At 39.0% G+C, this 12469-nt stretch overlaps 1 protein-coding gene and 1 long non-coding RNA gene across 2 annotated transcripts in view; one reads left to right on the top strand and one right to left on the bottom strand.

Moving 5' to 3' along the window:
* The window catches only part of LOC146318608 (uncharacterized), a 95059-nt gene that overhangs the window by 38431 nt on the left and 44159 nt on the right, over window positions 1–12469 (bottom strand). The window lies entirely within an intron of this gene.
* wscd1b (WSC domain sialate O sulfotransferase 1b) overlaps window positions 7567–12469 on the top strand; it is a 33763-nt gene continuing 28860 nt past the window's right edge. The window contains exons 1-2 of the mRNA XM_084730581.1: window positions 7567–7758; window positions 9860–10497. Of these exons, the coding sequence (XP_084586707.1) occupies window positions 10107–10497 (391 nt within the window). The 5' untranslated portion in view covers window positions 7567–7758; window positions 9860–10106. The remainder of the gene's footprint in view (window positions 7759–9859; window positions 10498–12469) is intronic.

Genomic DNA, 12469 nt, shown 5'->3' with positions numbered 1-12469 from the left:
ATCAATCAGTTTTATGGCGTAACAATGCTACAGTTATGGTTTGATTAAGTTTAGCCTGTGCACAAAAAGGACTTGGTTAGGTTTAGGGAAACATCATGGTTCAGATTTAAAATAAATCATTTTTTAAGATTAAGGAAACATTACGGTTTCGCTTCAAATTAATTACTTCATTAAGGTTCATCATCATGACTACAATAATAAATACACGGTTAGGTTTAAAATGTCCATCTTTGTTTTGTTTTGTTCTTTTAATTTCTTGACTAAACCAAGAGCAAAATGAAGACTGGTCTAACAGTACAGACCAGTTTAAAATATCTTTGTAAAACTGCCCTCTGGATCTTATTCTAGGTACAGTCAGTTAACCACCACCATGAGACCAGACTGCATTCAGTGAGCAGGTCAGAAATATACAGGGGAGCTGAACCATTCATTACTTCAAATACTGGAGCAGCTTCTCACTGTCAGTTTGAGATATAAATTCTCTCACTTTTCATACATTTTTAAGTGATAAAAAGCTGTCCTGGTTATGATTGATGTTGTCTACCAGGTTGTTAATAGGATGATCAGGAGAAAGAGAAGAAGAAGTGCAGCTATATAATCCACAAGAATGATGTCAGAATATACTAGTTTTTTTCTTAATAATGTTGCCAAGTGGGAGCATGTACAAATAAAAACCCTGGGTCCAATAATTGACCCTTGTGGAACCCCTGAGAAATAGGGATGGGCTGATACAATATTTAGTACTGGCATCGGTCTGATATTGGCCCAAATCATTGGATATGATATTGGCGGAAAAAGAAAATGTAATCCAATACAGTCCAATAGACTATACCAGTGGTTCCCAAACTTTTTCTGGCATGCCTCCCTTTCAGAAGCTGAAAACAGTTTGTGCCCCCCTCCCCCAACCCACGATTTTTACGATTATTAATAACAATCGTGGATGAGACTCATAAAAAAGGATTCAAATGCTGAATCTTGTTTGTTTATTTCCCCTACATAGATCATATTCATTCAACTTTGTATATTTTTATGTTTATAAAATATTGACATTTTAATTTAAATGGCGTTCATCAGGTAAACTGGCAGCATCCAGAAATTTCCACACATATACAAACACAGAGACTGCCTCCATTTTTAATCGGCCAATCAGAGGACTGCTGAGATTGATCAACATCTGAAACAGATTCATGTGTCATCAGCCAGACAATATGACTCCACATGAACCTATGTATTAACATTGATTCTATTCATCTTAATATGCATGTCTGATGACCATTTAATGGATTTTTTAGGGGGATAGATATATCTATTATAGGATGATGTATAATAGTCTATAAGATAAAGTATATATTTAAGATTTATTGTAATGATTGTGTTTTTTCAGCCCTATTGTCTGGCTGATGATACATGAATTTGTTTCAGGTGTTGATCAATCTCAGCAGTCCTCTGATTGGCCAATTAAAAATGGAGGCAGTCTCTATGTTTGTATATGTGTGGAAATGTTTGGATGCTGCCAGTTTACCTGATGAAGGCAGTTTAGACCGAAACGTTCATATTTAATAAATATATCAGCAGAGAGCGAGACAGTGTGCGTGAGTTTCTCTACTGGTCTTTGAGTTGAATCTTCCTCCGACACACCTGTCAGACACTCAGGTGTGCAGTGATCCTTTTTCATTTCTTCATGGGAGTGAAATATTTATTTCACAGCTGGTGCATCCATACAGATATATTATTGACAGCTTAACTGTCAATAAGGGAAAAAATAGTATTGGATTGATATCGGCAGATACTCAAGGTTACAGTATCAATATCAGTATTGAATGTGAGAAGATCAATTCTTCTCAGACTGCTGGGAAGATCAGTTTTAGTTTCAGCAGATTTAAAACCACTCACATTAGATATCATATCATTGAGTCTCTTGATTAGAATATCATGACTGACAGTATCAAAGGCAGCACTGACATCAAAAAATAAAAAATATATTTGTTCTGTCCTAAGGTAACTGATTACTCTGACAAGGGCTGATTCAGTATAGTGGTTAAATCTGAAAGCTGACTGGAACACATCATAAACACTGTCAGCACAATGGTAACTATCATTATCATAACTCATTACTCATCTGTAAAGTTCTTATGCTTTTAGAAATATCTGGAGCAAGACATTCAAGAGATTTTCTGCTTATTTTGGCAGAATCTCGTTTGTCTTTTTTGTATATGCTTTGTGTTTTCTTTCTGTAGAGACATTCAAGGACAGTAACATTTGACGTGTTTGACCAATTTCGGATTACTTCTTGCATATATGCACAGCATGATGGAGGTAAACGCTTATCTTGTAGGTGTCCTTCTGCATTGACATTTTCAAGTCAAATGGAGGATGGGAGGACACTTACATTTGATTTGTAAGAAGAGCAAGAATAGAATTTGAGCAAATAACAGAGTTGAAAAGAATAGGTGACGCATTCCAACTGTATGTTTGAAATGATGATCATTTCCGCCTCAACATCTCATCTTCCTCGCAGTTAGAAAATTCTTCACACCACTTCATTTACACCAGAAAAAAATGGTAAAGTTGTTTCAAAGAACTCCCAGATTTCTTCAGATGTTTCATGAAATAGAACCTTTTAACATTTCTGAGACTCCAGAGCAAAACATTTCAGATGAAATTAAAGACCAAAACACACACACCAGCTCTTATATCCAGGCCATGAACAGTGAGTGTGGGCCTCAGTTTGAAGGTCAATCAGCCATGAAAAAGCGTTTTGTTATGCGCTGTTAATTTCCCCTGTTGTTCATGGCAGGAGCGCGCAGGCGAGGCGCTGTTCGTGGTGCTGAAATGCAGCGACGATAAACAACACAGTCAACCACGGTTGACTGATGCATCATCCGTGACTCACGGCAAAGTCAATTCATTTAGCACTTCAACTTAACTAACCTGCGAGGATAAATCCAAGAGAACAACTACAAATGAGGACAATAAATTGGTCAATGTGACAAATGATTTTAGTTCTGGAGCTGCTATCAGGATCTGCAGTCCTGATAGGACCTTAGAGATAAATGTCCTCTGATTATTTGTTTGGTTCTTGCCCTCAATTATATGGACAAAGGAAACTCTGCAGTTTAAGATTTGGTGAAACTTTCTTTATCAAATACTAAGGCTGCATCACATAGCACTTATTTTCACAGATACTGCAATTATAATATAATTCAAATGGAAAAGCTCGTTTTGCATCAGAATTTTCATTTTCACAGAAAAAAAAAAAACTATTAAAATTATGTTGATGTGACAGTTGTTGGGGTCTGTACCAAACAAACGTGTTTTCTTACATGTGAAGAACATGACGTGGAGACCAGGGCAGCATTTGCTCATGTATGCATATAAAGCTATTGTACAAAAGATACCCAGTTACCTGACATCCTTCATTACATGGCGTTCTAACCTCTACCAGACGAGACTTAACAATTGGTTAGTTCTTGAGGTTAAAGTCAAAACTGAACTGAGAAAAACTGCTTTTAAAGGGAAAATCTGGCAGTTTTCATGCAGATGTCCAATTGATGTTGGTGGCAAATGTAGTCAAATGAAACAATAAATTCATGCTAGATGAGTATTTCTGTCACCTAATGCTATGTTTTGGTGAGCAAATTTATAGCTATAGGGTAGGGTGTTGATACACAGCGATACGGGCGTGGGAAAACTCAGTTTTCTTGTTCAATATTTGCACACAGAGGATTGTTTTGCTTCAGGTGACTACATTTATGATCACCACTGATGGGACATCCACATGAAAAGTGATGAATTTTCCCTTTAACTATTGTGTGACTTGAGCCTAGAATAAGTCTGAAGAGACGATTAAGTTAAATGCCTCAGTCCCCTTGGGCACTTTCAAAGATCTGTGACATAAATTTGATATTAAGGTCTTGTATCATGCTCCCTTGTTCAAAAAAACTTTGCAAAAGGGCCCTCTTGAATGCTGCTATGGTAAAACATGATAAAGCGCCCTCTAGGGTGTCCTTCCTGTGGAGAAAACGTGATGCAATGCCACATAGGCTGCCCTACATGCTAGAAAACCTCTATCTCTACATGCCTCTAAATGGTTAAATAGTTAATAGTTCCCAGTGTTTTTGCAGTTGTGTTGTAGCAGTTGTGTGCAATTGAAGTTGCATGGTAAAACAATTTAAAACTAGCTAAGGACTGGCACTGTTTCATCATAAATGCATCACAACTTTCAGCACGCTGGTGCACGTTTTATTTTTTTCACCCTTGCCTGTCCACCACTGGTCCTATTGATGGCAGATGTTTTTAATGTTTTTATCTTTTTTTTAATTTATAATTTAATTTATAATTTAGTTTTATTATTCAAATTTATTGTATGTTACCAGGACACCATCCAAAATTAGATCTTTGTCCTAATGGAGTTTTCCCTGGCTAAATAATAGTTAAATTAAAGGAGGAATATGTAACAATAGTGCATGCAAAAATGAGTACAGCGGTCCAAATAGCAAGTTGGACAGTATATTAAAGAGGTTGAAATCTTATTTGATATATATGATCTATGGTTGAAGTGAGTTCTTTCCTCCAGTCCCTCCTCCCCAGACTCAGGGATCACAGGCATGCAAGACACGAAACATCATAAATTGACAATAACAATCAAAGACGAGTCCTCTACTGTGAGATGATCATCTTATATTTAAAGTTAAGCCTTATCCTAAAAATAAGAGCCCACTGCTCTGAAAAATACACACTCTAGACTTTAAATTAAGTGACTGTCTGTCTCACTGCCTGCCAAACTCCATTAACACTTTGTTCAATTTAACTGTTATAAACATCTACACCTTCTACAAGATTATTAATGATTTCTTACAACTCATAAACAGACACCTACTCATTTGGCAAACATTCGGCATTAATCTGAACTAATGCAAAACCAGTTATTCAGGCCAGAGTAGATAGTTAATAGGGGGATACTGCAGCTGTAGTGTTGTTGTCAGAGAATTGAATATTTCAGCTTGACATGTTTCCTTAATCTCTGATTAGGTCTCATGGTCATTTTACCATTTATTACATTAAATATATTATAAATATATATATATATATATATATATATATATATATATATATATATATATATATATATATATATATATATATATGTACATTTTAAGACAAGACAATTCGTTTCTGTCCTCTGTGGAGGACATGACACTGAGGCCTTTATTTCTAACACCATGCATGTAGTTTCTTTGAGGCCTAATGTGTTTTTATAAAGCACATCCTGGGCTTTCAAGTGATGTAACACACTTGTGGGTGTGGTTAACAGAACATATCTTCCATCAATTCTAAAAACAAAAACATTTTTTGGCAATGAGAGAGTTAAGTAATTGAATTTGTAAAGACATATTGCTCTTGGCTTCATAAGGATGTTGTTTTGTATTTATGAGAGTCTTAACTATATTATATTATGATGTTATAAGTTTATGTCAATTTTAAGCCTTTCAAAGTACACATTTTAACCCATGTCATTCCATCTAATGTCGAGTTGCATAAAGAAGTGAACTTTCTGCACCGTCCTGAATTTTTTTCCAACTGGATCCAGTACAGTTCAGACCACCAGGCCTCTGGGAGACCTGCAGAGGAGAGGTCGCAGTCTGCACTTCATTCAAACGTGGCGCAGGAGAGACGGATACAGTGGGAAGATGTTTGTGAAGTCTGTAAAGTGCAGCCTGTGTCTCAGAGACCAAGAAGTGCACATGAAAGTATGTTCATGTCAAGGATTGCAATTAATGATTATTCTCATAGTCGATTAAGTGGTCGATTATTATCCTGATTACTCAGTTCATAGCTGTTTGGTCTATAAGATGTTAAGATATTGTGAAAAATGTCAAATAGCATTTCCCAAAACCTAAGGTAGCATCTTCAAATGTCCTTTATTGTTTGCAATCCAAAGATATTCAGTTCATTGTCGTAAAGGAGTAAAGAAACAAACACAAACGTTTTTAAGCTTTTAAGAAGCTGAAATAAAAATGACAAACTGATTGATTATCAAAACAGTTGACAATTCATATAATAATTGATTAATAATCAATTAATTGTCGCAGCTCTATTTATGTTGTGTCCAGTCAAGTTCTACCCACTAAGCAGAGATTTGAATGAATTTAAGTGCTACTTTCTTGTTAAAAATGTTTGTTAAAATGGGTTGATACAATTTGTTTTATATTTATCTAGAACATTCATCAAATGAGAAAGAATTAAATTGAAATGCAGGGCAAATTAAAATATATCGTATGTGTTTTTTTTGGTGAAAATACTGACCCAGTGTCCACTATAAGGGACATGTTATATTATTATAAACAAATAATGTTTTGGAGAAAACAGGATCTTTGTGATATGTTTCTTATATCCCAAATACTTATTATTATAATTAGTACATAATTGTACTAATTATGTACAAAAAAATTCTAAATATTAAAACCTTTTTTCCTACAGGCTCTCAGGAAGAGCTTTAAAGGGATAATTCACCCAAAAATGAGAATTCAGTCATTATCTACTCACCCTTGCGCCGACTGAAGGTCAGGTTTAGTATTTTTTAGCCCATAAAACACTGCTAGAGTTTCACAGGAAAACAGCGTTGCAGACTCTCCCAAACAATTGAAGTGAATGGTGACCAGTTTTCAAATGGCAAAAACAACTGACTTTGATTACATCAGATGAGCAGTAAGAAGACATGTTTTGTTTGTTTCTTTGTTATTGTTGTTCTTTTTTCCTTTTGAAAACTGGTCACCATTCACTTTCACTGTTTGGGAGATTCTGCAATGCTGTTTTCCTGTGAAACTCAAGCAGAGTTTTGTGGACTGAAAAACTAAACCCGACCTTCAATCGACAAAAAAGTGAGTAGTAATGGCTGAATTTTCATGTTTGCATGAACTGTCCCTTTAAGTACAAATTTAAAAATTCTGCAGCACTACAGTACTTCATTAAAATTCTTTTTTGGTCACATATTTTTCCTTTATCAAAAAACTGCAGCTTCTGCAATTTGGACACAGCACTTGACCATATTGCATTTTCATAATATTTGGATTTATAGTGCGGCCCTACCAGATACGCACAAAACCAAACGTCCTTCAAATGGCTGACGGCTGATTTACAGTACACGGTTGATATATATTTTTTTTTCCCTCACGAAACTCAAGTGTCTGTGAGCTGCAGCGTGCATGTTAACATCCTGCTCCGATGCAGAGTGCATGGCGATAAAAGCACATGGAACATGACGCACGGTGCCGGGTGATGTGTTCCTACAATATGCAATATATACGGTGGAGCCTGTTTATTATGAGGCCTCTTTCCTTGTGTGCAGTGCGAGCTGTGTGGACTGCTGCTGGACACGAATCGAGGAGCTGTGACGCGTTTAGATCACCAATGCAAATTAGACTGACTACTCCTCCTCCTCCTCCTCCTCCTCCTCTCCATCACCTCCTCTCTCTCTCTCACCGACACACACACTCACACACACACTGTCTGTGCTTTACACCGCCGTGCCAGCCTTCCAGAGCGACGGAGAGCAGGCAGAGAGAGAGAGAGAGAGAGAGAGAGGGAGAGAGAGAGGGAGAGAGAGGGGGCTTATATAACAGCAGCTCTGGGAGATGCTGGAGAGCCGCGGAGACCTTCACTGGACAGCAAGCGGGGAAAACAGCGTTCAGACCGGCCAGAAACCGATCAGTGATCGCACGATACGAGGATGCGGTGCGCGTCCCTGCACCGCTGAAGGTAAGCAGCCTGTTCAAACATCCTCTACTGTAAATGGAGGCAGAGAGAGGGGGGCTTTTTTTTTAAGATGGAAGACCTCGGCTTCTTAAATAGGTGATCCGTGTTTACTCTCGTTGTTTATTCATGTATCTTCCGACCTCTCCATCCATCCACCCCGACACCACATCCAAACACGCAGGGAGGGACGTCTGAGGATCATTTTGGAGTGATTTTATGCGTAAAAATGAGGAGTTGAGCATAACTTGGGCACTCGGACTTGATCAGAGACTGTTCATTGTGCAAACTGTTGCTTCTATCCTCGGGAGCACCACCGCACCCCTACTTTTCTGTTTTTCAAAGGTGGGGTGGAGGGGGTGGGGGGGTCGTACAGTGTGTCAGCTTCACAAGACAGAACGAGTAGAGGCCTGAGATGAAAAGTAGAGCTGAAGGGCATGACGGTGTGTGACGGCCACCGAGACAACGGGGCATTAATGGATATCATCGGATGAGGAGGAGGAGAGAGTCAGGCTGAAATGCATCCATTGAGGGGTGTATAAACAGGGGAACCTCTAGAATCATCAAAAAAGGCTTGCAATGGACCATCATGCCAGGAAAGAAAATAGGGACAAAACATACTTCAGTGCTCCTCTCTCCAGGCAAAGTGTCAACCTTCATCAAACACTTGGAGCACTTGTTTTATGTCCTAATCACTCAGGATTCTTCAACATCTCATCTTTGCATGTTTTTTTTTCCTCTCATCACTTATTCATCTCTCCAACAGATGAGAGATGGTCTGCATACAGCTCTGATAATCCCCATTTCATAAGCACCCATAATGCGCTCTCCAGACTGTGTTTTTTATCACATGATGTCATTTCACTGTGATATCTGAGACTTAGATGATATTTATTCTAACACTGGCAATTTCTCCCAGCTTCACAATCTGACACTGCAGGAATTAAATGGAATCTCTGCATTGAAAAGCCACATTAGTAAAGGCTGGGGTGACTTCTTAGTTTCCTCTGTTTTAAAAACAGATTCATTAGATAAGAGAACCCAGCATGCAAACAGAAATGTACAGGAATTGATGAAATTTCTGCTTTGAAATCAAATGTTAAAGCCATATTAGTGAAGGTTGATGTATTTCATAGTTTCCCCCTTTTTTTAAAAAAAAAAAACAGGACATGTGTGACAGGACGGTGCAAACCCAGTGCACCAACAGCAATTTACAGGAATTAAATGGAATTTCTGCATTTAAAAGCCACATTAGTAAAGGTTGGTGCAATTTCATGGTTTCTTCCTTTATGAAAAAAAATTCATAGCACTCAAGGAGAAATTTAGAGAGAACTGAATGACATCTCTGTATTGAAATCTAATGTAAAAGCCTTATTAGTAGAGGTTTGTGTAATTTCTTAGTGTCACGTGACAGGGCAGCACAAACCCAGCGCACACACAAGAGTTTACAGGAACTGAATGAAATCTCTGCATTGAAATACAATGTAAAGGCCATATTAGTGAAGGCTGGTACATGTCAGTGTTTCCTCTTTTTTAAAAACAGATTTGTGTGACAAAACAGTGCAAACCAAGCACACAAAAAGGAATGTCAAGGAAATGAATGAAATCTCTGTTTTGAAATCAAATGCTAAAGCACAATTAGTAAAGCTTGGTGCAATTTCTTAGTTCCCCCTTTTTAAAAACCAATTCAATGGATAAGAGAGCCCAGCACAGTAACGGCTTTGACAGGAATTGAATGAAATCTCTGCAATGAAATCCAGTTTAAAAGCCATATTAGTAAAAGGTGGTGTAATTTCTTCGTTTCATGTGACAGGAGAACACAAACCCAGCACACAAACAGGAATTTACAGGAATTGCAGAACACAACTTGAGGCTGGGTTCTGAATTAAAAACAAATGGCAGGAATGAACGCAACGAAGCAGCAGACACCAAGGGATGCGTTGCAAGATGCTGCAAGACAGAAACACAAGCCCATATGTCAACATGAGCTGTGCATCTAATCCTCCAGGCATATACTCCCCTTCCCTTTGACTGTGTTCACATACAAAGAAAGAAATACACTTGTGCTTCAAATCCTTTTTTTTTCGTTTCTGTTTTTGTGCCTTAGCTCTCCCCTGGGGATCATCCTGGAGTCAGTGGCCACAACCTTGGATATTAAATCCCTCTGTTGTGACACATCCATTGTTCCACTGCTGCTATTGGGCTCCGTGGCGACGAAGGACCAGGCACAATGTCTACAACACTGCCAGATGCTGCAGGTCTTTCCAAGATTATGAAGTTGTAAGTAGGTTACACATCTTCTCACTCCTAATCCATGAAATGGCCTTCCACTAAGGTGAGAGACGGTGAACAGGATGGTGGCGCCCCTTTGCAGACTGCACTGCCTGTTGAAGCGGGCTCAGATGCTGCTGCTCTGCCTGGGCATCGCCTATCTGATGGCAGGCAGCATCCTGCTCCTGCAGCGCTCCAGCGTCAGAGTAGCTCAGCCGAACCTCGCCAGCCTGCCGCCGCTGCTGTCCCTCGCGGCGCCTCCCACCGCCCTCAGGTCTGCGGGCCTGGGCGTGAGGGCACGGTCCAGATGGGCCGTCGTTCAGCCCGCGTCCGGAGGGGGAGCCAAGGCAGGGCGACACTGGCCCGCTTCCCAAAGCCTGGGGGTCCAACACTTGCATCGCCGCTGGTTTCACAGCCTGCTGCCAGAGAGTCCAGAGCAGAGAGTGTCTCTCCACAGGAGCAGCAGACATAAAGGTAAATAATAAACTCTCTCTGTCAACACATCTGATAAATAAAACTTAAAGATCCGTCAATAGAGTTAGATTTATCTTCGCACAGCGTCACACAGCACACAAGTATCCTGTTTTTGAGTCTTATGCTGTTTTGATCATATGTGGGATGTAACGCACAGGTGTGTCAAATAGGATTGTTCACGATAAATAATTTTCAGGATAAAAAAAATCATATCACAATAGTGGCAATATTAAGACTTGTTGACAGCAACACACACAGCAACACCAAGTTGCAAAACCAGGAGCAACTTCTGTAGCCCAGAAGTGGTTTGCTTACAAAAGATCAGATGTAAAATACAACAAGATAAAATGTAAGAGTTGCAAGAAGACTGTAACAGCAAAAGGAGGCAGTACAACAAACTAATTTCACCACCTCAAGCAGAGGCACTCTGTTGAGTATGAAGAGAGCCAAAAATCCAGCAAAGAGAGCTCAGCAGCAAGTTGTGAGTTCTAAACCAAAAACATTTTTCTGCATTTTGTTAAATCACCAAGAACATCGTTCTGGCAGAAATACACTAAAATATTGTGACATTTTTTTGTGTAACAAACCATCTGGCGTATCAGGTTAATAGCAACTGGCAGCTAGTTGGAAACGCACCATTACCTTGAATAAATTATGAACCTGAACACTGTTGGAAACTTTTGGGATCATGTAAGTACACAGCTCAACAAAATTTATAACATTGGTCTAGTGTTTTTAGACATTTTAATGGAGAAATGTTGCATGTTACAGATTTAACTTTTCACAACCACTTTCTTTTAACTGATGTGGACAATGAGGGGAGGTCAGTGAGTCGCACGTGTGTGACCTTCTCCCACCTCTGCTGTACACGAGTGTAACAGCATCCAGGTTTCTGACCATCTGCCTGCAGGTTATTTCTTCATTTCTCACCATCTCAACCACTGTGTTCTGTATGTTAAGAAACCAGGATTAGGTGTTTAAATGCCACATTTGCTGGTTCTCTAGATAGGATATCCAGGTCTCTGAAGCCAGTTTACGACATTTACATTTGCAAAACATAACCAGGATACTCCAAAAACCTGCAGGGCATTTGAATGCACTTACTGAGTTGACACTGTCTGCTCTTGAGTCCAGGTCTCTACTCTTAAATACTCAGAGTTGTAACTTCATCATCATCGCTCCAGCTTTTCTTATACTTAACTAGCCTGCAGGCAAAGGAAGCAAAGCGGCCAGTGTTAATGTTAACATGTGACCACTGGCCACTGCTTGCCCTATTTCCATTAATTAGTGTGCCAGTGAGGCGTTAACAACATGAAAGTGATATTTTTAACTAGCTGAGCTGACCAGTGTTATGTAAATGAAAAATGAATATTATTCTTCACCACAAACTGTAATGAATCAGAAATGAATCAAGTCTAATGAGTTCTTTTGAGACTGTAAAGTTGTGCTTTCACCCAGGGGTTTTCAGAGTCTCAGACTGTGGGCCTCTCTCGCCGCCCACTTAGTTTACTTGTGTAGACGCTCAACAGTTGAGCCAAGATGAGCTTAATATTGCTGCCTCACATAACTTCAGACTACACCGAATAAATAAAAAAAAGCTTTGTCCAAAGATATTTACTATTTCCTGACTCTTGGAAAGTGGGAAAAACAGTAAAATTCTCCAGTACTGTGTCTCTGAATGATCTCTTTAATAAAATCACACACATTTAGGCTATTCTGTGTGATCTCCATTTGGTGTAATTTTTTTATGTCCATTCACCGAACCTCCCCTGAAACTGCTTGGAGAGCCCTGAGGATGTCCACTCCCTTCTTTTAAAAGCAATTTGATCAGCTACTTGGTGCAAAGCTGCAAAGCTTAGTTGATCTACAGAAAATTAGTTGCCAACTATTTTAATAACGGATTAAAAATTTCAGCCATTTTTCAAGCAGAAATGTCAAACATTTTCTGCTTTTATTTGTCATTTATGAAAGT

This window comes from Lutjanus erythropterus, chromosome 11 (assembly GCF_056507025.1).
Source record: "Lutjanus erythropterus isolate fLutEry1 chromosome 11, fLutEry1.hap2, whole genome shotgun sequence".
In the NCBI taxonomy this organism is placed as follows: Eukaryota; Metazoa; Chordata; class Actinopteri; order Lutjaniformes; family Lutjanidae; genus Lutjanus; species Lutjanus erythropterus.
Note: the sequence above shows the minus strand (reverse complement) of the source record. Positions and strands in the feature narration are given on the sequence as shown.